The sequence below is a fragment of the Chanos chanos genome, chromosome 4 (genome assembly GCF_902362185.1).
Source record: "Chanos chanos chromosome 4, fChaCha1.1, whole genome shotgun sequence".
Taxonomy (NCBI): Eukaryota; Metazoa; Chordata; class Actinopteri; order Gonorynchiformes; family Chanidae; genus Chanos; species Chanos chanos.
Genome location: NC_044498.1, coordinates 52932364 through 52957363, shown reverse-complemented (window position 1 = coordinate 52957363; position 25000 = coordinate 52932364). Strand labels below are relative to the sequence as shown.

Below are 25000 nucleotides of genomic sequence, written 5' to 3'. Positions count from 1 at the left end.
CCTCTTCTCTCTCCTCTCCTCTCCTCTCCCCTTTCCTGTCTTCCTCTCTCTCTTCCTCTCTCTCTCCTCTCCCCTCTCCTCTCTCCTCTCCTCTCCTCTCCCCTCTTCCCTCTCCTCTCTTCCTCTCTCTCTCTCCTCTCTCCTTTCCTGTCTTTCTCTCTCTCTCCTCTCCCTCTCTCTCTTTCTCCCTCTATGCAGTAAAAGCTTTTCCATCCCAGTATTCAGGCTCTAATTACTAACCCTTTGAGGGGGGAGTGTGAGACAGACAGATGGACATGTGTAGATGAATTAAATGGAAACGGATACAGGGGCTTGTTCTGTGAGTCGTTGGGGCTAAATTGGCTTGTGATGAATCCCGTTTTGTGCTACAATTAGATTAGAGGGTGGAATCACACGCTGATCTGTCTCTCAGCAGTCAGTGTGACACAGCTTTGATGAAGCTCTCCACGCACAGAGAGAAGAACAGTTCATCTCTCCCTTTCAGTATCTCCATGTGCATCTACTGAAATGTTTTATCCCGCACTCACCAAAAATCCCGCCGCTAACATTCAGGAGACTCTGTAGTGATGTCGAGAAAAGCCTCTCACAGTGTGCCCATGGGAGCGTACCTCTTAAACCGGCCACTGAGACATAAAACCCGTTTACTACCTATGAGTCAACCAGTGGAGTGAATGGGGTTTTTTTTTTGTTTGTTTCCAAAATCGCTCGAAAGGCTTTTATACTGAAAATGTCTTTGTCTGAGATAGAAGAAATTCAAGCCTTGTTTTTGTCTTTTTGTAAATTATTGGCTTTGTATAAACACACACCAAAGATTTCGGCTTCCTTATGGGTCAGTCATCATGAACGCCTGTGAAACTGGAACTTAATATTTTAAAAGGTTCAGTCGTTGAACATTATAGAGCTGTTCTCTCTCCAATTATGGGGCAAATAAACTACAACCGCTGAATTTCCAGAGTGTGAGAATTTCCATTAGTTGTGCACTGAGTTTGACTGACCCGGTTCAGTCTACCAAAAATATTGATCAGTTTCATGCAAAAATCAGAAGCTCTGCTCTGTAGACATCTGTGTTTTGACTGTGCTCTGTAGACATCTGTGTTTTGACTGTGCTCTGTAGATGTCTGTGTGTTGACTGTGCTCTGTAGATGTCTGTGTGTTTTCTGTGCTCTGTAGACATCTGTGTGTTGACTGTGCTCTGTAGACGTCCGTGTGTTGTCTGTGCTCTGTAGACGTCCGTGTGTCGTCTGTGCTCTGTAGACGTCTGTGTGTTGTCTGTGCTCTGTAGACGTCTGTGTGTCGTCTGTGCTCTGTAGACGTCTGTGTGTTAACTGTGCTCTGTAGACGTCTGTGTGTTGACTGTGCTCTGTAGACGTCTGTGTGTTGACTATGCTCTGTAGACGTCTGTGTGTTGACTGTGCTCTGTAGACGTCTGTGTTTTGACTGTGCTCTGTAGACGTCTGTGTGTTGACTGTGCTCTGTAGATGTCTGTGTGTTTTCTGTGCTCTGTAGACATCTGTGTGTTGACTGTGCTCTGTAGACGTCTGTGTGTTGTCTGTGCTCTGTAGACGTCTGTGTGTCGTCTGTACTCTGTAGACGTCTGTGTGTCGTCTGTGCTCTGTAGACGTCTGTGTGTCGTCTGTTTTATAGCTTTCAGAGGTTAATCTGCGTCTGCTGTGTGGTCAGTTGAGCCTCTCGCTGAGGGCTTGGCTGTCTCTGGGTGTGTGACCTTGGGGAAAACGACAAAGCCTCCAACACATGTAGGGCCAGATAACAGAAGAGGAGAGAGAGGAAAATGGATGCTGAGAAAACTGTTGTTTTGTGCAGCATTAAGGTCTTTGCCCAGACCTGCTCCGGTGGAACCCCTTTTCAGTCTGGGTGTTCTGACACCGATGTCACCGCGGTTTGGTTGTCCCGTGTAACTCGCACGTTGTCTGGCGTAAGGAGTCACTGGTGCTCTGACTGTTCCAGAGTGTGACGTTCCTGAGAAATTCCTGCGGAGCTGTATTGACCTGTCCCTGATTACTCCACCTGGATAACAGCTGTGTGTGGAGCTATGGTGGTGCTATCACTGCTATGCTCTCAGCCTCCAGCCAGAGTGACACACAGATTCCCACATGAATCTGTTTGTATGAAAAGATCTTCATTTTCAGTCTCCGTGGACTGTGGCATTGGGACAGTTACTGTGGCCTTCTGTGTGTGTGTGTGTGTGTGTGTGTGTGTGAGAGGAAGGCACTCTTTGGACCTCTGTTGCCTTTTGAAGAGGGTGAAAAGTTTGTCAGCTGCTCAGAGTGCTGATGATACTGATTACACAGGCTGATGATACTGGTTACACAGGCTGATGATACTGATTACACAGGCTGATGATACTGATTACACAGGCTGATGATACTGATTACACAGGCTGATGATACTGGTTACACAGGCTGATGATACTGGTTACACAGGCTGGTGATACTGGTTACACAGGCTGATGATACTGATTACACAGGCTGATGATACTGGTTACACAGGCTGATGATACTGGTTACACAGGCTGATGATACTGATTACACAGGCTGATGATACTGGTTACACAGGCTGATGATACTGATTACACAGGCTGATGATACTGGTTACACAGGCTGTGTCCTTATCAAGCAGGAAAACTCACTGCTTCCCTTGCTCTGCCTTCACGCAAAAATCAAGAGGAAATAGTCCTCTAATTTTAAGTCTTATTTTATCTCTTATTCTAATTTAAGTCTTATTTTAAGTCTCTTATTCTAATTTAAGTCTTATTTTAAGTCTCTTATTCTAATTTTAAGTCTTATTTTAAGTCTCTTATTCTAATTTAAGTCTTATTTTAAATCTCTTATTCTCTTTTAAGTCTTATTTTAAGTCTCTTATTCTAATTTTAAGTCTTATTTTAAGTCTCTTATTCTAATTTAAATCTTATTTTAAGTCTCTTATTCTAATTTTAAGTCTTATTTTAAGTCTCTTATTCTCTTTTAAGTCTTATTTTAAGTCTCTTATTCTAATTTAAATCTTATTTTAAGTCTCTTATTCTAATTTTAAGTCTTATTTTAAGTCTCTTATTCTCTTTTAAGTCTTATTTTAAGTCTCTTATTCTAATTTAAGTCTTATTTTAAGTCTCTTATTCTAATTTAAGTCTTATTTTAAGTCTCGTATTCTAATTTAAGTCTTATTTTAAGTCTCTTATTCTAATTTAAGTCTTATTTTAAGTCTCTTATTCTAATTTAAGTCTTATTTTAAGTCTCTTATTCTCATTTAAGTCTTATTTTAAATCTCTTATTCTTACTCCCTCTGAAAGTCATCACTAGGGTGGAGGACAAGTCAGAGACAAATTTTCATATTCACACAGTCTGTGGCAGCTGGTGGTTGTGTGTGTAAGGCAGAGAGACAGGTGGCTCTCCCTGTGCTGTGCTGTGCTGTGCTGTGCTGTGCAGCGTGGTCTTCATTAGAGTGAGATTTATAGTGTGCAGAGGACCAGTTTGGCACTGGGCTTAACGAGTGTCATGGTTACCAAACAGATTCTCACACTGACCTCATCCTCAGCATTACATTTTGTGTATTACTGACTACCCACCCCCATCCCAAAATATTCTATCACACACATGCACGCACACACACACACTCTCTCACACACACACACACACTATCCCACACACACACACACCATTCACCTTCCCATACCCCCCCCCCACCCCCACTCCTTCCCTCCCACCTTCCATCCATCCTGAGAACAGCCCCCACCCCCGTTCACCCCCCCCGTTCCCCCACTCATCTTTTAAGTCCGTCTCTGCGGCCTGATGTTCCCGTAAATGGGTTGGGCCTTTGAAGTTGTGTTGATCTCTCTATTCCGGGGGAAAGAGACGCAGTTAAGAGTTTGTCTCTCATTCAGCCCTGTCTCCTGATGCTACACAATCTCCATCAGCCGCCCAAGCTCCCCCACGACTGCTCCACCCACACCCGCGTTATCTCCGTCATATCGATGTCTGTGATGACGACTACGCCGGCGTCAGCGTGGGCTCAGGGCTCTCGCCGGTGCTGTTGTCTGTTACAGTCACACGGAGCAGGAAGACTGGGATGGCCTTGGATTGCTTTGTGATGAGGCTCCAAATTCCAGATCTTCACTGTCAGCTGAAGGAAAAGGCACGATGATGTTGACACAGAGAATGAAGAGAATGTGATGTGTGAAAGTGAAGTATTGCCGTGGTCATGTGACACTAAACTAAGTGGGGTTGGAAATCATGAGGACAAAATTGTATTAGAATATCAGGTGAAGCTCAGGAGACATCCTAAATGCGGTCTGAGTCTGACAGGGACGGGGAATCAATCGGTTGTTTCATTTAGTTTTGTAATAGTCCTCTGAGGATCAGAGTGAGGCACAGGGGAGGGACATTTCACAGCCTCTGAAATTGGATTGAAAAGTCCAAGATGAGAGACGGCAACCGTTTTTTTTTCTTCATCTCTCCTCTCTGTGAAGACTGTGGCGAGTGTGGGGGCTTTCTCAGGGGTTTGTAGGGATTGACTTAAGGAGCTTATGCCCGCTGCAGTCGCTGGGCGGAGAGGAGAAAAATGCAGGATGTGTCAGAGGAAAGGCAGGAAGTGAAAAGAGTGTTTAGCCAATGCAATTACAGACAGTGCAGCTCCATCTCTCTCTCTCTCTCTCTCTCTCTCCATCTCTCTCTCTCTCTCTCTCTCTCTCTCTCTCCCTCTCCATCTCTCTCTCTCTCTCTCCCTCCATCTCTCCCTCTCTCTCCCTCCATCTCTCTCTCCCTCTCCCTCCCTCTCTCTCTCTCTCTCTCCCTCCATCTCTCTCTCTGTTCTCTGTACTCTGTGTGTGTTGGCAGTTTACTACTCAACGTGGCACCATAACATTAAAACATAAAAATATACATGAATGGCAGCGAATGTCAATATAAAAAAGAAAGAAAAAAAACCCTTTGTCCGCTGTTCTTTGCTGAGTTTTTTTAAGCTTATAGACAGACATTTGTTCCAGATGGGTTATGTTCTGTTAATGTTCTGTTCCTTTTGAAGAGTCTGGGGTGATTGACGAGGGCAGTCAGACGGCTGTCTTTTGGCTGGTCTGGGACCCGGTTTTGATTTAGACCATCAGTGCCTGATCCGTTTTTTTTTCCTGCACTGCACAAATGTGTCACTGTAGCAGTGCGTCTTTCCCTCAGCCCAATCAGGCGTTGGCCACAGATGAGATGGGGAGCAGCCGGGCTCTCTGATTGGCTGATCCCCACAGCCTCTCCACCATCAGTCTCTCCATCCACTCCATTCTGTCGGTTTTCCCCAAATTGTTTTCTGCTGAGTAATCAGGAGTTCTCCACTCCCCGGCTGCTCCTAATGGCCAAACACATTAACGTCCAGGCTTTTTCACAAACATGATCTCTCAGTGCCAAGTGTCTGTAAGAAACTTTCCCTTGGGCCATTGTAGTGGTAGGTTCTTTAGTGTTGGAAAGGTTGATATGTGAAAATCTGTGTTTGATGACATCTTTGAAAACTTTATCTCTGACTCGATATATCTGGTCTGGGCGCCCGTCTCTGCCAAACATCTTGGAATAGCTTGACCCCAGAAGAACTGTCCATGTGAATTTTTATGATGTTGTTTTCATTCAAGTTGCTGATTTTATCTTGAAAATGAGTAATAGAGACTCGTATGTGCATAAATCCCATAAAAGACAAATCCATGCTGTACTGTACCTAGCGACCCATGACTCTGTCCATCACTGAGAGACAAGGAAAGCACTCTCATCCACACTGCTCCCAACAGGAACAAGTGAAGCTAATGGTTAGACGTGAATCTGTGTAGCATTTTCAATTAACCATTTGGGAGACCTGGGAGAGAACTCATCTCATGGCTTCTTTTACGAATGTAACGTTAGGGTTTAGAGCGTGTGCAACCGAGAGGAGGTGCAGTGCTGTCAGAGGTCAGAGGTCGAAGAGTCTATGGGGCTTTTCTTTGTGTCTGTCCTGCTTTTGCACAGATGCTGTCAGAGGTTCTGTGTGTGCAGGTTCTGTTTTGGGTTCTACCATTTTGTAATCATTTTTTTTTTCATGTTTTGATATGCATTGATTGGTGTTGAATTAGTTAGAGACGCTGCAGTGAATGCAGTAAACAGAAAACAGATCAATCAGCACATGTGACCAAAATACTTATTAAGACTGGGGTTTGAAATGTCAGAGGGAGATATGTAACTAACTGTGTGTGTGTGTGTGTGTGTGTGTGTGTGTGTGTGTGTGTGTGTGTGTAAAACCCAGGTTGGGTTTTAAGAGCCGGTAATGTGACAAATGAGTGCTTCAAAGCAACCTGTGTCCTGTGTGATTCTGTTTAAGGCTGTTGTGTGATTCTGTTTAAGGCTGTTGTGTGATTCTGTTTAAGGCTGTTGTGTGATTCTGTTTAAGGCTGTTGTGTGATTCTGTTTAAGGCTGTTGTGTGATTCTGTTTAAGGCTGTTGTGTGATTTTGTTTAAGGCTGTTGTGTGATTTTGTTTAAGGCTGTTGTGTGATTCTGTTTAAGGCTGTTGTGTGATTTTGTTTAAGGCTGTTGTGTGATTCTGTTTAAGGCTGTTGTGTGATTTTGTTTACTGTTGTGAGATTTTGTTAAAGGCTGTTGTGTGATTTTGTTTACTGTTGTGGGATTTCGTTTACTGTTATGGGATTTCGTTTAAGGCTGTGGGATTTTGTTTATGGCTGTTGTGTGATTCTGTTTAAGGCTGTTGTGTGATTTTGTTTAGTCCTGTGTGATTTTGTTTAAGGCTGTAATTTGTAATGTTTTGTAATGTTCTGTGCTGTGGGATTTTGGTTAAGGCTGTGGGATTTTGTTTATGGCTATTGTGGGGTTTTGTTTATGGCTATTGTGTGATTTTGGTTAAGGCTGTGGGATTTTGGTTAAGGCTGTGTGATTTTGTTTAGTCCTGTGTGATTTTATTTAGTCCTGTGTGATTTTGTTTAAGGCTGTAATTTGTAATGTTTTGTAATGTTCTGTGCTGTGGGATTTTGATTAAGGCTGTGGGATTTTGTTTATGGCTATTGTGGGGTTTTGTTTATGGCTATTGTGTGATTTTGGTTAAGGCTGTGGGATTTTGTTTAGTCCTGTGGGATTTTGGTTAAGGCTGTGGGATTTTGTTTATGGCTGTAATTTGTAATGTTTTGTAATGTTCTGTGCATGGTCAGCTTTAACACCAAACCTCTGTTCACATTTACGTAAGAGATGTCAAGTTGGCTTGGAAAGGATGTCATTCAACAGGCAGTCACACGCAGAAAAACTCTTCCCAAATTCTCCTCAACGCCGCCTTTTTCCATTTAAGGCCCTTGACCTAGATCTGATAATGACCTGAGGAGTTGTTTTCACAGTGAGAGCGAATGAGATGAATTGTAAGAGAGCAAAGGGTTCTTTGCTCCGTCTTAATCTCCGGGTGACAATAAGTCAGCTCATGTTTGCCAGCCGACGGAAACAGTATCCGCTCCTTCTCTGGGCCGTGACAGGGACCCGAGGTTTGAGTTTTCTGACCGTGAAAAGTGTGTGTTTTACTGATCAGCCTCCCTCACTTGCTTTTCCCCCCCTTTATGAATTACTGATGTAACCATCAAGCATCCAGCACACATTTCACTCCATCAATTACACAATGACAAAAGATTGTTTTCATTAGGGACTCTCTCTATCTCTCGCTCTCCCTCCCTACACAGTTGCGATCTGATGGTTATTTAAACAGGCATGAAACATTAATGCCCCAGTTTGCCGTGTGTGCTAATGTTTCTGATGGAAGGCCCCAGAGCTTCGTACGCCCCTGTGTGTCTACGTATTGAAAACCTGTTTGGGTTCAGCGTATATTTCAGAGTTAGGCTTTGGCTGCATTGAGTTTGACAGCCTTCACACCGCGTTAGACGTGTTTACCCGTTTGTTTCCCGTGTCTTTTGAATGGGATTTGACAAGTCTGAAGAGTGTGTGGAGATTAATAAGCTTAGTGCAGCCTGGGAACAGCTCAGACTGCTGTGGACTGTGTGTCTGCTCAGAGCCTGGGAGAACAGGCCTGCTCCATCACTGGCTCACGCTTCCACCGCTCCTGGTGTAGCTGCTATTCTGTCTCAGGCCTGCAATGTGTCAGTACACATTACTATAAGATATATATATATATGTCCTGTGAAGTGAATGGTCCTATTGAGTGTTATTGGCAAGATATGTCTTTGGCTTGAGAGTAAAACTGTTGAAAGATAAACTCACATCCTCCAATCGGTGTTTATGATGTTTGACTTCTCCTGACTGAACGAGTCTCACAGTTACCGTCCTCAGAGACATCTGAGACATGTTATTGGACAACAAACCCTAGTTCACTGTGTTCTCTATAGGTTCCCCTTAGTCCGTTTGGTTCCCAGTAGGTTCCCCTCAGTCTGTTTGGTTCCCTATAGGTTCTCTTCAGTCTGTTTGGTTCCCAGTAGGTTCCCCTCAGCGTGCTCAGTTCCCTATAGGTTCTGCTCAGTGCGCCATGTTGCCAGTAGGGTTAAGCATGAAACTGACGCTGTATGAACCGTTTTTGCTCCTTCCTCTGTGTTCTTTCAGTCCCTCTGTGTTTTTTCAACCATCCGCTTTGACAGGACATTGTTTCAGAGAGGGATCTGTATCATCTGTTTCTTCATTAATGTGTTAAACAGGCAAGCTTTCCTCAACATCTCCAGTTTTGCCTCTTAAGCTCTCGCCATGCAGGGGAGAGGGACCGATGTGGAAGCTTCCAGATCAGGTGTCTCTTTGTCCTGTTCACTGAATCTGGGTTCATTTTGCCCCATTTCTCAGCAGCAGGTGAAAATCTAATTATGCGAGTAGAGTGTGAGGAGAGAGCTGTTGCCATGTTTTAGAGGCTGTTAATTGTGTGTTGAAGTTTCAGTCCCACACTGAGCTGCACTCTGAAACATGCCTCTTTTCCCTGCTCTCTCAGACTTTCCTCATGTGCACTGTTCTTCTCCACGTTGAGTTCTGTAGAGTTCTGTGACTGCTCACACATTCCTTGCCCTGTTTTACAGTCTATCAGAATGACATCAAGCAAAGAACACACACACAAAGCACACACACACACACAAAGCACACACAAAGCACACATGTTGTATTTGTATTTAATTCTCAAAGAGCTCTTCCTCCTCCCTCTCCATGGCTTGGATGTTGTTGTTGAGGAATCTCTGTGATGTGGATTAGCGCTGGAATCTCAAAGCAAAGTTTTTTTTTTTTAATCTGTTTTCAATGCTGAATAAATTCTTTTGCTCAGTTCAATCAGTGAGTGGGTCTGATACACTGCCCGAGCACAGAGGTGCACGGTTCCGTCGCAGAGAAAAGGAAAAATCCACTCCCTGCACTGATCCCAAGCCCTTCCCAGTGTCCAAAGCCTTCTGACAACCATGAGCCTTAAGGTCCTGATGGGCTCTGTGCATCAGGTTTGGGCGTGTCCTACCGCTCAGATTGACTTGGTCTACGTGATGTGTGTCATGTGACCTGTCTTTGGTACAGTGGATGAGGGCTCTGAGATTTTCTGTTCTGGCCTGTGGACACACACACAGGCACACACACACACACACACACACACACACACACACACACACAGGCACACACACACACACACACACAGGCACACAGGCACACACACACACACACACACAGGCACACAGGCACACACACACACACACGCATACACACACACAGGCACACACACACACACACGCATACACACAAACACACACACACACACACGCATACACACAAACACACACACACACGCATACACACACACACACACACACACAGGCGCGCACACACACACACACACACACACACCCACCCTAGCTGAGAAGTGTGAGGACAGGTTGGCTGTGTGCAGAGCCCTGGCAGTGTGTGAGTGGTATGGGTGATCTTAATACCCCATACACACACGCACACACACGCACACACACACACACACACACACACACATATGCGCGTGCGCATGTATAATACCCAATATCCACGTCAGCTTAATGGAGACAGTGATTATTTATTCATAAACATTATCGCTAAATTGCTGATTACATATTTTTCTAGTATCCAATTTCTTTACACAGTCACTTTAAGGTTGAAGGGTATGTCAGCCCCTGAGAGAATGGATTTTTTCTCTCTCCAAAGGCCATTAGAGACGAATATAATAGTGTCTGTCTCTCCGGAGGACAGATCTCTAATAGTAGAGACATGCTACCTGTGTCAGCGTGTGTGTGCATGTGTGTGCGTGTGTGTGTGTGTGTGTAGTTGGGAGTGGTTTCACTGGTAACACTAGAACAGTACCCATCCAGACACTGTACCCACACAGCCTTTCTCACTGATGCTCTCGCCTGCTCTCTCATAACCAGCTTTTCTTTTACCCCTGTTCTCCACCGCCACACACACCTGCCTATTGAGTTTCCGTCAAACCATCGTAATGTCACTCTGATACGGACGGTCTCTGCCGACCTTTTGACCCCTCCTGTTTGTAATGTTTTGTCTTGCCCTGCGTTTGATGAGATGACACATAATCAATAGCAGACTCCACTGCTCTGCCGTTTCGTTTGGATGAAGACGCGTCGGGTCCAGCCCGCGGCGGGTTTGCAGTAACTTCGAGGATAAACACACTGTTTGGGGAAGGTTGGCATCTGTTGAGCGTTCGTGTCCTAGCCTCTGTAGCCCTGCGCTCTGAGAAGTGGAAATGATTTCAGATAAAGTCTCTGTACGACATGTTTGTGAGGACAGGCGAAGGGAAACCAGATGTGTGAGTGTGTTCAGCGCTGGACTCTCAGGTCTCTTGTGAACATCAAACAGATCTTCAAACCCCTCTGGAATGCTGAATCCTGCTGCTTCTCTCTGTTAAAATGGATTTATCTTCTGTTTTATTGCTGTAATTGACTAAATGAAAGCGAATGGAAAATTGCGCTCATGTTCAGACACACTCTGCTCTGTTCTTCTTCTTGTCAGTTTCCTTCACCCTCTCACACACACAGGCATCAGGAACTGTCTGAACTCCACAGTCCCTCTCACACACACAGGCATCAGGAACTGTCTGACCTCCACAGTCCCTCTCACACACACAGGCATCAGGAACTGTCTGACCTCCACAGTCCCTCTCACACACACAGGCATCAGGAACTGTCTGAACTCCACAGTCCCTCTCACACACACAGGCATCAGGAACTGTCTGACCTCCACAGTCCCTCTCACACACACAGGCATCAGGAACTGTCTGACCTCCACAGTCCCTCTCACACACACAGGCATCAGGAACTGTCTGAACTCCACAGTCCCTCTCACACACACAGGCATCAGGAACTGTCTGAACTCCACAGTCCCTCTCATTCTACATTATTAAGGAACCCTTTCCTCATCGAACATAGCCTGTCTGCACAAGTGTGTGTGTGTGTGTGTGTGCGTGCGTGTGTGCGTGCGTGCGTGCGTGCGTGTGCGTGCGTGTGTGTGTGTGTGTGCGTGTGTGTGTGTGTGCATGCGTGCATGTGTGTGTGTGTGTGCGCGTGTGTGTGTGTGTGTGTGTGTGTGCGCGCGCGTGTGTGTGTGTGCGCGTGTGTGTGTGTTAGCATGTGTGTGTGCGTGTGTGTGTGTGTGTGTTGATGTATCTCGCCCCGTGGGGTAGTGGGTGACCGTGTTGTGGAGCTCAGAGGGAAGATGGTTTGGGTCAGCACCGTCCTCTCCAAGCAGCTGTGTATTGATCCTCCACACATGCCTCTGACAGAGAGAAATCTGTCACATGACAGCTTGTCACAAACCACTCAGTGCAATGAGGGCCTTCTCTCTCTCTGTGAGAGGAAAGAGCAGAGATCCTGATGTTTCTCGTGGGTTCAGACATCTCGTTAATATGGAGTTTGAGTAGAGAAGGCTAAACACAGACAGTGAAGGGCTTTAGTAAACTGGAACAGATGTCCTTGTGTTTTCAGACCGGGAGGACTGGCTCTCTGATGCCTGACTTTTCCTGGGTAAAAGGCAACAGTAATATATAAATCATTTGTTTTCTAATAGAACACACACAAGCTTGGGCGAGTGAACGCTTTCCTTCCATACTGAGTTTGAGTTTACTGAGCCATGTACAGAGAGAGAGTTGCACAAACTTTAAAAGTGTGACAAAATTCCACTGACATAAAACTGCACGGCTATTTTTCACTTCCTCACAACCCGCAGAGGTGAAGGAAGTCAGAGACTCAGAGACAGACTCGGAGACAGAGACTCACCTGCATTAAAGCGGCTTCCCTCTGCACAGCTCTCTAACATCAAACATAGCTGCACAGAAGTTACAGTAAAGTCAAGGCTTGTCTCTCCTGTATGGCTCTCACACACAGGAATGCCAGAGTGTGCTAATGACAGGGTAGTGCTGACACACACACACTCACACACACACACACACACTCACACACACACACACACACACACACACACACACACACACACAGACACACAGTGTTTGTGAAGCCTCCCTACACCCCAGTGGTCCCAGTTTAGAGTGACTTGCCTATAGGTTTGTCTATGGGGCTGAAGTGTCTGTCTGAGGAATTCAGTGCTGAAGGCTGAGCTGCTGAAGATATCAGTGTGACCTGGGTCCAGAAGAATCGTTCAGCTGTTCAGTGTGAGGTGATGCCTTATTGGCCCTTTTGTACTGATCAGTACTAGCAGGAGGAACCTGGCCCAATTCACTGATTGGTTTTCTATTATGTTTTGTGTGATTGTTGATGACTGAGTAAGTAACTATTGGTCAACTGTTGGTTGTTTTAAGACTGAAACCGGATGAACAGTTTGTTCTGTTGCCTAGCGTTCTGGAGCTGTTCTCCTGAGTGACTTTTCCATGAGCGCTGGAATTCTCTGGAAAATTCTTGTGTTTTTCCTGAAAATGGACTCACATGACGGTGACGTTCTGACATTTCACACCTCAACGTGTTGTTACCAGTTTACCACTTATTTCCAGTTACCACTTATTTCACCCAGTGTGAAGGCATCAAGTGTCCCAAATTTCTGTGACGGTCGTGTGGAAGGTTCCGTTTGCTTGCGTGATATAAGTGAAGGGAAGGTGGGCGTGTCCATTACTGTTAACAGTAAAGCTAATGTTCTGTGATGGTGTCTTACCCCCAGACATGGCATCTCAGGCTTCCCCGTGAGCGATTCAGTGTCGCTCTACACAGTGTCGCCCTACACAGTGTCGCCCTACAGAGTGTCAGTCTACACAGTGTCGCTCTACACAGTGTCGCCCTACACAGTGTCGCCCTACACAGTGTCGCCCTACACAGTGTCGCTCTACAGAGTGTCAGTCTACACAGTGTCGCCCTACACAGTGTCGCTCTACAGAGTGTCAGTCTACACAGTGTCAGTCTACACAGTGTCGCCCTACACAGTGTCGCTCTACACAGTGTCGCCCTACAGAGTGTCAGCCTACACAGTGTCGCTCTACACAGTGTCGCTCTACACAGTGTCGCCCTACAGAGTGTCAGCCTACACAGTGTCGCTCTACACAGTGTTGCTCTACACAGGGCAAGATCATTCATCTCCTCTCTTCACTCACAAACATGAAAGGCTCATCTGCCTTAATGGAGTAGTGAGAATTGGCCATTCTCACATTCAGGAAAAGCTCTTATTTTCTCAGCCATGGACACAGCTCTGAATCTCTCCCTCTCTTTCTCTCTTCATCTCTTCATTGAGATCTGTCCCTCCCTGTGTCCTTGTATTATCTTTCTCTTTCTCCTCTCATCACCGACTCTATATCTGGTTTGTGTTTTTTGTGCAGTAGCTCTGAATGGTTCTGTCTGTACAGGAGGAGCCGTGCTGCAGACTATTGGCTTTCAGACACTAACACGGAGGTGTTTTCTTACCTGTTTTCAGTTCATTGACACAATGACACGGTGGCCTCTCCTATTTCATCGTAAGCAGAGTCCAGACAGGACTTTGTTTTCCACTTGGTCAGGGGTGGGTGTGTGTGTGTGTGTGTGTGTGTGTGTGTGTGCACGCGTGTGTGTGCACGTGTGTGTTTGTCCCTGCTCTTAGAATGAGAGCTGAGGGCACCCCCCTCTGTCTGCTCTCAGACAGCTCTCTGTCAGGGCAGGATTGTCCATCAGGGAAGACAGCCTTTCCTTTCATTCACATTCTGCCTCTAACTCCCTCTCTTTGATAACAGACGTCTTCACAGACAGTGTGGAGGCAGAAACTGTCCTCTCTCAAACACACACACCGCTCTGCCCTCTCTCACACACACACACACACACCTCTCTGCCCTCTCTCACACACACACACACACACCTCTCTGCCCTCTCTCACACACACACACACACCTCTCTGCTCTCTCTCTCACACACACACACCGTTCTGCCCTCTCTCTCACACACACACGCCGTTCTGTTTACACCACAGCGTTAGTTTTCTCTGATCTTTCACTGTTAGTGTTTTACTGAGGACTTTTTTCTCTTTTTGTTTATTTTGTTTATTTTTTTAACTGTCAGATTTGGAATACTCAGGTCATGGAATGTGCCATGATCTAAGTATTTTAGGAATGTCATTCTTTTACGCCCCCCCCCCCCCCACACACACACACACACACACACACACACACACACACACAGTCAGTTTGGCAAGGCTGTGGTAGAGCTAGAGCAGCGTTAGTGTTAGTTGTGCCGTGACCTTGGCTGTAGTTCTGCGTTCGGAGGTTGGCCAAGGTGCCCGTTGTTTTATTGGATTGTCTTTGTCGACGGGCTCTGCAGTATAATTACACCTCATCGTTCATCACCGCCAGAAAACCTTAATCCACTTTGGGCTTCATCATAGCAGTCATTACAGGCAGCTTAACCATGTTTCTATCAGTTCTAGTATAAACAAGGGCCCATTTTTCCTCTGTTTTGATGTAATTCTGAATAATTAATATTTCGTTTGCTTTAATGGTAATTGTGCAATCACTCATTTCTGGAGTACTTGCCAGGCATTCTGCCGCCCGGGTTTAAAATCCTCTCTCCCTGTGAAAATGACACCCTCTGTGGGGCTGGATGTGTGAAATATATCTGTATTGTTATGGTGTATTTAAAGACCATTTACATGCGCGCGCACACACACACACACACAAACACACACACACACACACACACAAACACACACAGAGTGAGATCTTTAATTACCCAGTCTTGCTCAGAATATTCCCAGTATTTAAACTCTGTGTTTTTTCTGTCCGTAGGGTTTCTTCCTGACGGTGTCAGTGGAGTCCATCCTGAAGGTGGCCAAACACGCTGCTGAGAACAATAAAATCTTCAGTCTGAACCTGTCTGCTCCCTTCATCTGTCAGTTCTTTAAGGAGAACCTCATGAAGGTCATGCCCTACGTGGACATCCTGTTCGGCAATGAGACGGTAGGTGTCCCTATGAAACCTCCTTGACTCTGTGCGCGCGTGCGCGCGTGCGTGCGTGCGTGCGTGTGCGTGTGCGTGTGCACGTGCGTGCGTGCATCCGTGCGTGTGTGTGTGTGTGTGTGTGTGAGAGAGGGAGTGTCCAGGCACTCACAGATTAAATAATTATGCAGTGTGACAGGTAGAGTGACTGTTCCCATGACTTGATTCAAATGGAGATAAACTAGCATAAGGTAGCGGCCTATGGACACGCAACTTTCATGGTGATTACATGTAGTCCAGGTGATTACCTACGGTCCAGGTGATTACATGTAGTCCAGGTGATAACTTGTAGTCCAGGTGATTACCTACGGTCCAGGTGATTACATGTAGTCCAGGTGATTACATGTAGTCCAGGTGATTACATGTAGTCCAGGTTATTACATGTAGTCCAGGTGATTACTTGTGATCTAAGTGATTATCTACGGTCCAATCACCTTTACTCTCTGCTTTCACTCTCCAGTGATGTTGTGTTCATATTAACCTTAAAAAGGAAGGTGGTATTACTCGAACAGTCAGAGCAACCTTTGAACTGGGTTTAGTAATCAGACAGATTGGCATAGATTACTCCCGCCTTTATTCCCGTATCCTGCAGTCTGATTGGTTCAGCCTCCTGACTTCTCTTTCCTCTCTGACTCCCAGATTGTGTTGTTCATATATTAATCAGAGAGAGATGTGTGTGTACATGTGTGTGTACATGTGTGTGTGTGTGTGCGTGTGTGTGTTTGTGTACATGTGTGTGTGCGTGCGTGTGTGTGTGTGCGTGTGTGCGCGCGCGCGCGTGTGTGTGTGTACGTGTGTGTGTACGTGTGTGTGTGCGTGTGAGTCAAAGGAGTGTGAATGAAGGAGAGTTATTAACTGTCATTTTTTTAAATATGAATGTATTGTGATATTAATATCATATCTTATTCATATCATAACACATGATATGAAGTTTGCAGAAAAATGCACTGGAAATTACATGAGTGAAGGCCCATCGTGCCTGTAAACACAGTTTATGAATTAGTATGATGCAGTTTTGGTGCAGGGGGAGGTGGGGGGAGGTGTCCAGGGGTGGAAGATAAGCTGTTTGATGTTGGAGGAGCAGTTCTGGTCTGAATGAGTCTTCCGCAGTTCCCAATGATACAAACCAGAGAAAACAGAACAGTTCAGGAAATGTAATGACCTCCAGTTAATGAAGAGACAGAATGGAGAGACAGAGTGGAGAGACCCGAATCAGAATCAGAATCAGAAACAGATGGCACCAAATTACACCCATGGTTCCTCACCACACACACACACACACACACATACATACACACATACACACACACACACACACACACACATATACACACACACACACATGCATGCACGCACACATACACATACAAAAACATACATACGCACACACACACACGCACGCAAACACACACACAAGCAAACACACACTCTGTCTGATATAAACACACACAAACTATCTCTCTCTCTCTCTTTCACTCACTCACTCACTCACTCACTCACTCACACGCACAGACACACACATACACACTATTTCTCTCTCTTACTCACACACGCAGATGCACACATACACACACACACACACATACACATACACACACACACACGCACACACACACACATACATACACACACATACACACACACACACACACATACGCACACACACACACACACACACACACCAGGGCGGGCTGCGCGTTGCAGTGACTGTGGGGGCATTTGAGATTTGCAAGGGGTCAAGCATGTACATTAGGATTAGGATTAGGATTAGCGAGATACGGCTGAAAAAATGATCTTCCTAAAATGTTTCCTTTCAGTCTATAACGATAATTACTGATCATTTTTAATGACCTATTTTGATCAATTACAGGAGAACAAGGTTGAATTTAACCACTTTATTTTGGACAACGGAGTAGAGTAGAGTAGTGTAGAGTAGAGTAGTGTGGAGTAGAGTAGAGTAGAGTAGTGTAGAGTAGAGTAGTGTGGAGTAGAGTAGAGTAGAGTAGTGTAGTGTAGTGTGGAGTAGAGTAGTGTGGAGTAGAGTAGAGTAGAGTAGTGTAGAGTAGTGTGGAGTAGAGTAGTGTGGAGTAGAGTAGTGGGCCACACTGAGAAAAAGATTTCGAGAGTAAAGTTGTAGCCGTAATAGAGAAAAAGTCAGAATATTATGAGAATATTGCTGTAATTTAATGAGAAAAAATCATGATATTACGAGTAAAATCATAACAAGAGGCAATTTCTCACACACACACACACACACACACACACAGAATCTGAGACAGACACATGCACAGACAGATGTCGAGGGCCGGAGAATCTCCATGACAGTCAGTCCTGCGCTGCGACATGTCTCCTGTGAGACGCAGGGCTGCGCTTTGGCGAAGCTAACACATGCGGGTTTGTTCCGTGGTTGGCTGAGGGAGCGTCTAATCCCCCAGGCAAGAGGAGGTTTCCCCTGCATTGTGAATGCAAGAGGTGCAGAGCCGGGAGAGAGCGGCATGCAGGGAGGGGAGGTGAGGTAATTAAAGAAAGCGTGGGACGCAGTGGAGGGGACAGTTATGGAGGTTGTTCAGTGGAGTGGTCTCCGCTGACATGGCCCTCTGCATTCCAGTAAACACTGTCTGTCTCCTCACACCCCCCACACAACACACGCCCAGTCAGCCCGCTCAGGGACACACTCAGAGCTGTTAGGCAATGCGATTTAGGTTTGGACAGCCTGTGCTAGTCACTACAGCACACGAGTTTGTTTCCCAAAACCTCGAGGGCTCATGTGTGGCTGTCATATGTTACCCAGTGAGAATGTGTGGAATGGTTTCAGTTTTTTCAGGTGATATGACATTGGCTGCTGTCCACTTGACCTCTCTCTCATTGACTTTAATAGGGTTTGATGAGTGAGCATGTTTCAGACTCGCCAAAACACACTCTTCCTGGATTTAGACTCACCAGACAAACTTTGTCTGGATTTTTCACCAGGCTGAGAAATCCACTGGTTTGATGGCACCAGTGAGGTTTAGGTAACAACTGTGATCTGGCAGCTGTGGAGAATATCCCTTAGACTGGACGGGTCATACTGGTTACGTACTGGAGAGGCCAGACTGGTTACATACTGGAGAGGTTGAGGAAGAGTTGCGTAACAGGGAGGCCCTGGGCTGAGGCGGGTGATTTGCCAGGCTGGTCACAGGCATTATCTCTCTGTAGAGGAGAGAGTGATGTTTGATGGAAGAGAAGATGTAGTGTTGAGGGCAGATCGATGGCTGTCACTGGGTAGGGCCGGGTATCATTCAAAAATTTTCGATACGGTACCGATACTTTGACTTCGACACCGGTTCCTGAACGATACTTTTTTCAGCACCTTGGCCTTTTTTCACTCAAAGCAGTTTTACAACATAAAACATAAACCTATTTACCACAACTTGAAGTTGTCTGTTAGCATAATATCAATAAATAAAAATGTATGAAAATCAAACTGGGAACCTTCAGATTACCAGACCAGTGCTCTACCTCCTGAACCACTTCCGTCCCAACAAAACATATTAGACTTCAAAGCGCCCTACATCAGGTGCTTTTTCGACAGTTTGACCCATCACAAGCAGAGTAGTGAGACCTGTTGTTCACCATAAAGAGGTCTTTTGGAGTCAAATGGGACGGATCCTAGGATCTACTGCTTGTCATTAGCAAAACTAGTCTGTTAGCTGTTGTTGTTATGGCAACAGAAGACACTGTCAACTGCGTTTTGGAACAAACGCTGCCAGCGCTTTTTTCTACCTAAAAAAATGCCCAGGCCAGCGTTTTTCATTTTAAAAAAAAGACACTACATGTGAACTCACCCTTGGACATTTTTACACCTACTATGCGATGCACACTGTAGTCAAGCCACTCAAAGTACAACAACACACATGTGAGCTCCATCTCTGGGTGTAACATAGTGTTTTTCCTGCATGCCTCTCCGACGTGTTCGTGTAACGCCATGTTAGACAGCCAATCACCAGCATTATTAGATCTTGGTGCAGGCATGCTGCATGCTTATTGGCGCACTGACGCTGATAAGATTTACTCCTTAGGTATCGAAATTTGGTTCCGAATGACAAGGCATTTTTCGATACTCGATAGTATCTAAGCGATTCGGTTGGTGCCCTAAAAGTGTCGAAGTTCGGTATCCAGCCCTATCACTGGGATCAAGGTCAGGCTGTTGATGATTTGGAGAAGTTTAATACTGGTGCTCTCTCTCCTGCCTTCTTACGTTCAGTCACTTTTATCCTGGATAGACAACCCCCCCACCCCCCCGATCCCCGTGGATACCACCGCCTGGACACAGTCCATCTGACTCAGGTTTTAAACAGTATCACACACCACCTACTCCTCTTCCTCCTCTTGGTTCTCCTGCAGGGCGGAGGCATCCCTGTGGCGGGGCCGTGAGAGTGTGTCTGTGTGTGAATGTGTGCATTTACCTTCCTGTGTTTACCCACATTCATTCACACGTTTGTTTACTCTGCTGGAGCCACAGCTGGGACCAGACTCCCTCCAGCCTTGTTTATGTGCTGATGTTGGTTCCTGTGATGGGGCCGGGCACAAACACGCTCTTTGAAAGCCATGGGACAGACTTGAGCTTCAGCAATAAGGCTGTTATTGATAGAGACGTCACATGTGGAAGCGGAAACTCTTTTTCTGTCTGTCAGACGGAGCGGCAGAGACGCAGTCCACGGGCTGGATTCTGATAATGATGTTGTTCGAGCCGGAGATTGTTGTCCATGCCTTTAACAAAGCCACGTCTGAGGTGACGCGCATTACTGAACGCTTTTGCACACAAACGCAGAGCTGGCTGTGTGATGAACGAGAGGGAGGGGGAGATGACGAGAGAAGACTTTTTAAAACTCTGTCAAAAGAGAGTTGAATTAACCTCTCAAACATGGAGACAAGTCAAAAGACCGTGTGTGTCACTTCATCTTCCTGCCTGTTTCCATGATCTTATCGCCATGGTTTCACCGGGCGCATCCGGTCCAGTGTTTCCTTGAAGAGTTTGCCCTGAGGATGTTTTTCTCTCCTCTAAACGTGTCACATGCTCGTTGTGCTCACGCCAGCCCAGTGGAACAGCTAGTGGTGAAAAACCACAAGAAAATCAGGGACCATTTCCCTCTGCCGCAGTCCAGCCAAACTCTGCCGCAGTCCAGCAGGCTCCCAGCCAAACTCTGCCACATCAACAGATAACATCCATCATTCTAGATGGCTTTCTCATTAACGTACACATACACACACATACACGCACGCACACACACACACATGCACACACACACACATGCACACACACACACATACACACACGCACACACAAGCACACACACACACAAACACAAGCACACACTCACACACACACACACACACACACACACAAACACGCTGAAGAGAAACATTGGTCCACAAATGTGAATTTGGAGTAATTAATTTGTCTCTTTTCATGTCTAATCAGTAGACATGTTTACATGATTATGGCACTCCTCATTAAGATGCAGAGAAATATTACAGACTTGATCATTTGTTTTCCCCATACACACACCCAGCCTTTCTCTCTCTCTCTCTCTCTTTCTCTCTCTCTCTCTCAGCACGTCATGAAATATCATTACAGCTTTATTTGTGTGTCTTTGTCAGTTACACGTCAGGAATTCCATTAGGTCTGATCTGGGCACCAGTCAACATCATCAGGGCTCCAGTAGCTGGCTGTCTTTTCTCCTAATTGCATCAGGCCACAGTAAATAAAGGATTAGTGCTTTCAAATACATTTCTCCTGAGAAGCTTTTTTCCATCATTACTGGTGTTCTCTCTGTCTCTCTCTCTCTCGCTCTCTTTCTCTCTCTCTCACTCTCCTCCTCTCTCTGAGTGTCAGTGTGTTGTTTGTTGATGGTCACGCTTCAGGAACCCCGCTGCATTTCCAGCCAGCGGTGACCTTTAGACCTTTAGACGCTCGCAGTGTTGACTTCACCTCATCCTCCCCTTCTCCGGCCCAGATTACAGTCTGTGTCTCTGCACCACTGACTATACACAGTGGACTACAGACATCAGTGTGTCCTGCCCTGTCAGGGGCCAGTCATTCACACACTCAGTGTGTTCTCAGGCTGAAGTCACAGAGATACACGGGTTCTGTTTGGATAGTACACATCTCACAGACAGTCCTGTCTTTGTTTGTCGAGCTGTTTTCCGTTGTCATGGGAGCTGCAGCGTTGTTGTTGAAGTGGTCATGACGCAGCGTAGAAACAATATGAGAAAAATAACATCTCATGACTGTGTGGTCCAGTTATTGTTTTATGTATTTAATGCACTCCTGACCTGACTAAACAGTGTGTGTGTGTGTGTGTGATGCGCTCAGGGCTGTGGAGGTCTTGTGAGAAATGCTGTTGCCTGTTTGATGCAGAATGCTCAGGAGGACACAGTTTTCCTCAACTCCTGAATTAACTTTAATTCCGTGGGCTAATGTTGACATGACACCTCTGGCAGTCCAAAACACTGTTTTTCACCTTCCTTATTACATCATTCAGCTGTGACTGATGTCAAAAAAAAATTTCCTTTGGGATGCTGGATATTCCCAACTTGGAGAGTGTGAGCTTGGTGTAATTGACCTCTCTTGATCCAAACCCAACCATATCCCAAACTGTTTAACCCTGCAGGGCCCCACATCCAAATCACTGCTGCTTTTACTGAGAAGGGGAAAAGTTCACTTCTGTAGTTCACGTAGAAACATGTCAGTTTATTTTATGGAACTGTGTGTGTGTCTCTATGTGTGTGTCTTTGTGTGGGTATGCAGGCCCGGCGTCTGGGGGGGGGGCAGCCGGGGAAGTTGTCCCGGGCCCGGCCCAGGAGAGAGAGTGACCCTCACTCATTGGGGTGGGGGCGGGGGCCCGTTGAAATAATTTTGTCCATGGCCCAGCTGTCATGCATGCTGGCCCTGTGTGTATGTTTGTGTGGGACTCTCTGCGTGTGGTCAGAGCTGTAACAATAACCGCATCACCGCCATACCGCGGTATTAGGAGGCGTACCGCGGTATTAGGAGGCGTACCGCGGTATTAGGAGGTGTGCCGCAGGGTTGAGCCCGTCACCACCATTGCCCTCATAACCCCCCTAATCTTTTCCCCCCTAATCTGAGAGTGCTGCCATCCTCATGTAGCTTATGGCTCGGTCTGTGGCCTTGTCTACACGTATCTGGATATATTCGAAAACCCACCTCCATAGTGCACGGTCCACGCGTTTCTTTTTTTAAATCTCGCCACATGAGAACGAGAGAACAATTCTAAAATGCCAGACTTCTGCACTGAGCATACACAACATTTAGCAAGCGTGTCATGTCATAGTAACCTTCTGGTCGACTGACCAATCAAATTAATCAAGAAGACTGACACTAAGGAGAGGCGGTTTGCGAAGTGTTAAAAACTAGTGAGCAACTGTAACTGTCAACAAATAATGTTATGGAGGAAAACATTCAATGTGTGATAACCCCTGTCTATGTTTCTTTATTATAATGCGTAACAAAACTCACATGAAATGCTTTTAAATGTGTGTAATAACTATTTCTTTAGTTTTAAGTTAATCAACCAAATAAATGGCATTTTATATGGTGTTTGAAATGCACACCATGAATAAACTAGTACAGTTAGCCTAGGCGATGGCCTAAAACTCAGTCGATGGATTTTTGTCTTTTGAAAGCGATAAAACAATAGAAACGATGTTTGTGCACCAAATGACTGTTTAGCTTTAGGCGTATTTGTTGATTAATACAGATATTTTCATGCCATGCAGAAATAGTCTTTTTAATTTTTATTTATTTTCATTTTTTTAGCGCCATTAACACAAATCCTAATGTGACCCTTTGAATCCCCCGTTGTTCAAGGAAAGCTAGGTTAGCTGGCTAGCTGGCTAAGTCACCTGCAAAGGAATAGGAAAAGTATATCTGCAATATCTAAGAGTAGTATTTAAAATGTTGGAATCGGTCAAAACGCGCAAAATCCAAATTGGCCAGCCTGCTTTAGGGCGGAGTTAATGAATGAGATTAGGAAAGCTGTTCATATTGGGTAGACTAATAATGTTAGCAGCTTGATTTTGAATTGTTTTATGTTAAGCTGCTGTTGTAAACTAGACAGGTTATAACCACACACCCCAGTCTCAGATGGGTTATAACCACACACCCCAGTCTCAGACAGGTTATAGCCAACCCCCCGGTCTCAGACGGGTTATAGCCACACCCCCCGGTCCCAGACGGGTTATAGCCACACCCCCCGGTCTCAGACAGCCAGGCAAAGGCCAACATCTTAACACACACAATTCAGCTAATTTACTTTCACTCATTTCTTTTATTTCTCTCAGTCAAGTGTAAACTTCTCCTTGTCATTCTTGTATAGATGCTACAGTGCATATCTGAACAAATACTTGAAAGGAGAGGAGAGCAAAGCAGCCCCATCCTAAAATATGCGTTTTCAGAGTGTGCTGATATCAACTGAGTGTCTCTCTTGTGAAGTAGAGCAGTTGAATGGTACAGTTAGAGAAAGGCATGTTGTTTGTGGCTTTATCCAGAAGGCTTTGAGATCTGAGACCTCAGAGCTAAGTGAAAATGACACAGCTCCTCTGAACACTGTAATTAAACATTCGTCTTTGCTTTTTTTTTTTAGGAAGCTGCCATGTTTGCGCGGGAGCAGGGCTTTGAGGTGAGTACTCAACTGACACACACACACACACACACACACATGCAAACACACACACACACACACACACACACACACACACATGCACACACACACACACACACACACACACTAAACACATCCTAAAGGATGATTTTCCCACTGATAATGAAGTTCTTTTTCGGACAGTGATTGATGTGCTATTATACTCCCTTGGCCCCCTCGCAGCAGTCGCTATGGCAACCTGGCAGTCGTCATGGTTTCTTTGTTCAGCCAGCGCTCTCTCTCTGTCTCTCTCTCCCTCTCTCCCCTTCTCCCCACACCCCCCCCCTCACACACTCACACGCTTATATACTTTTCCCTCTCTCTCTCTCTCTCTCTCTCTCTCTCTCTCTCTCCTCCTCTGTGATGATGCGTTCCTCTCAGGTCTGTACCAAGCATTGCTCGCAGATGTTATTTACTGACTTTTGAGGAGGCCCTGGGGGGGGCTGTGTTTTCTCCGGGGGCTATGCTTTAGCGCTGGGCTGAGTCTAGGCCTGGGCCGGCGGGGGGGGGGGGGGCGGCTATGCTTTAGCGCTGGGCTGAGTCTAGGCCTGGGCCGGCGGGGGGGGGGGGGCTGCTATGCTTTAGCGCTGGGCTGGGTCTAGGCCTGGCCTTTGGGGGGGGGGCTGGGTCTAGGCCTGGGCTGGCAGGTGGCTTGGTTAAGGAGCTCACCTTTAGCCTCATTAGCCTGTGGGAGGACTCTGTGCTTTTGTGTTGTCCTGCGCAAGGCAGCTCTGTGTTCCCTTCATTAATACTGTATGTCCTCGTGCGGGCATTTGAGAATGTGTAAACGGAGTGATTGGCCGTGTTATTGGATCAGCCGTCAGAGGACTGAAAACACCGAGCGCCTGGTAACGGCCGTGTAAGAGCACGGATCTCTGATCCATAAGT

The 25000-nt window shown here is 45.9% G+C and overlaps 1 protein-coding gene across 4 annotated transcripts in view; it reads left to right on the top strand.

Moving 5' to 3' along the window:
* adka (adenosine kinase a) overlaps positions 1–25000 on the top strand; it is a 125683-nt gene that overhangs the window by 78236 nt on the left and 22447 nt on the right. For 3 of the 4 annotated variants that reach the window (XM_030771603.1, XM_030771604.1, XM_030771605.1), the window contains exons 7-8: positions 15201–15371; positions 24056–24091. In XM_030771603.1, the coding sequence (XP_030627463.1) occupies positions 15201–15371; positions 24056–24091 (207 nt within the window). The remainder of the gene's footprint in view (positions 1–15200; positions 15372–24055; positions 24092–25000) is intronic. The other variant, XM_030771606.1, reaches the window with a different exon arrangement.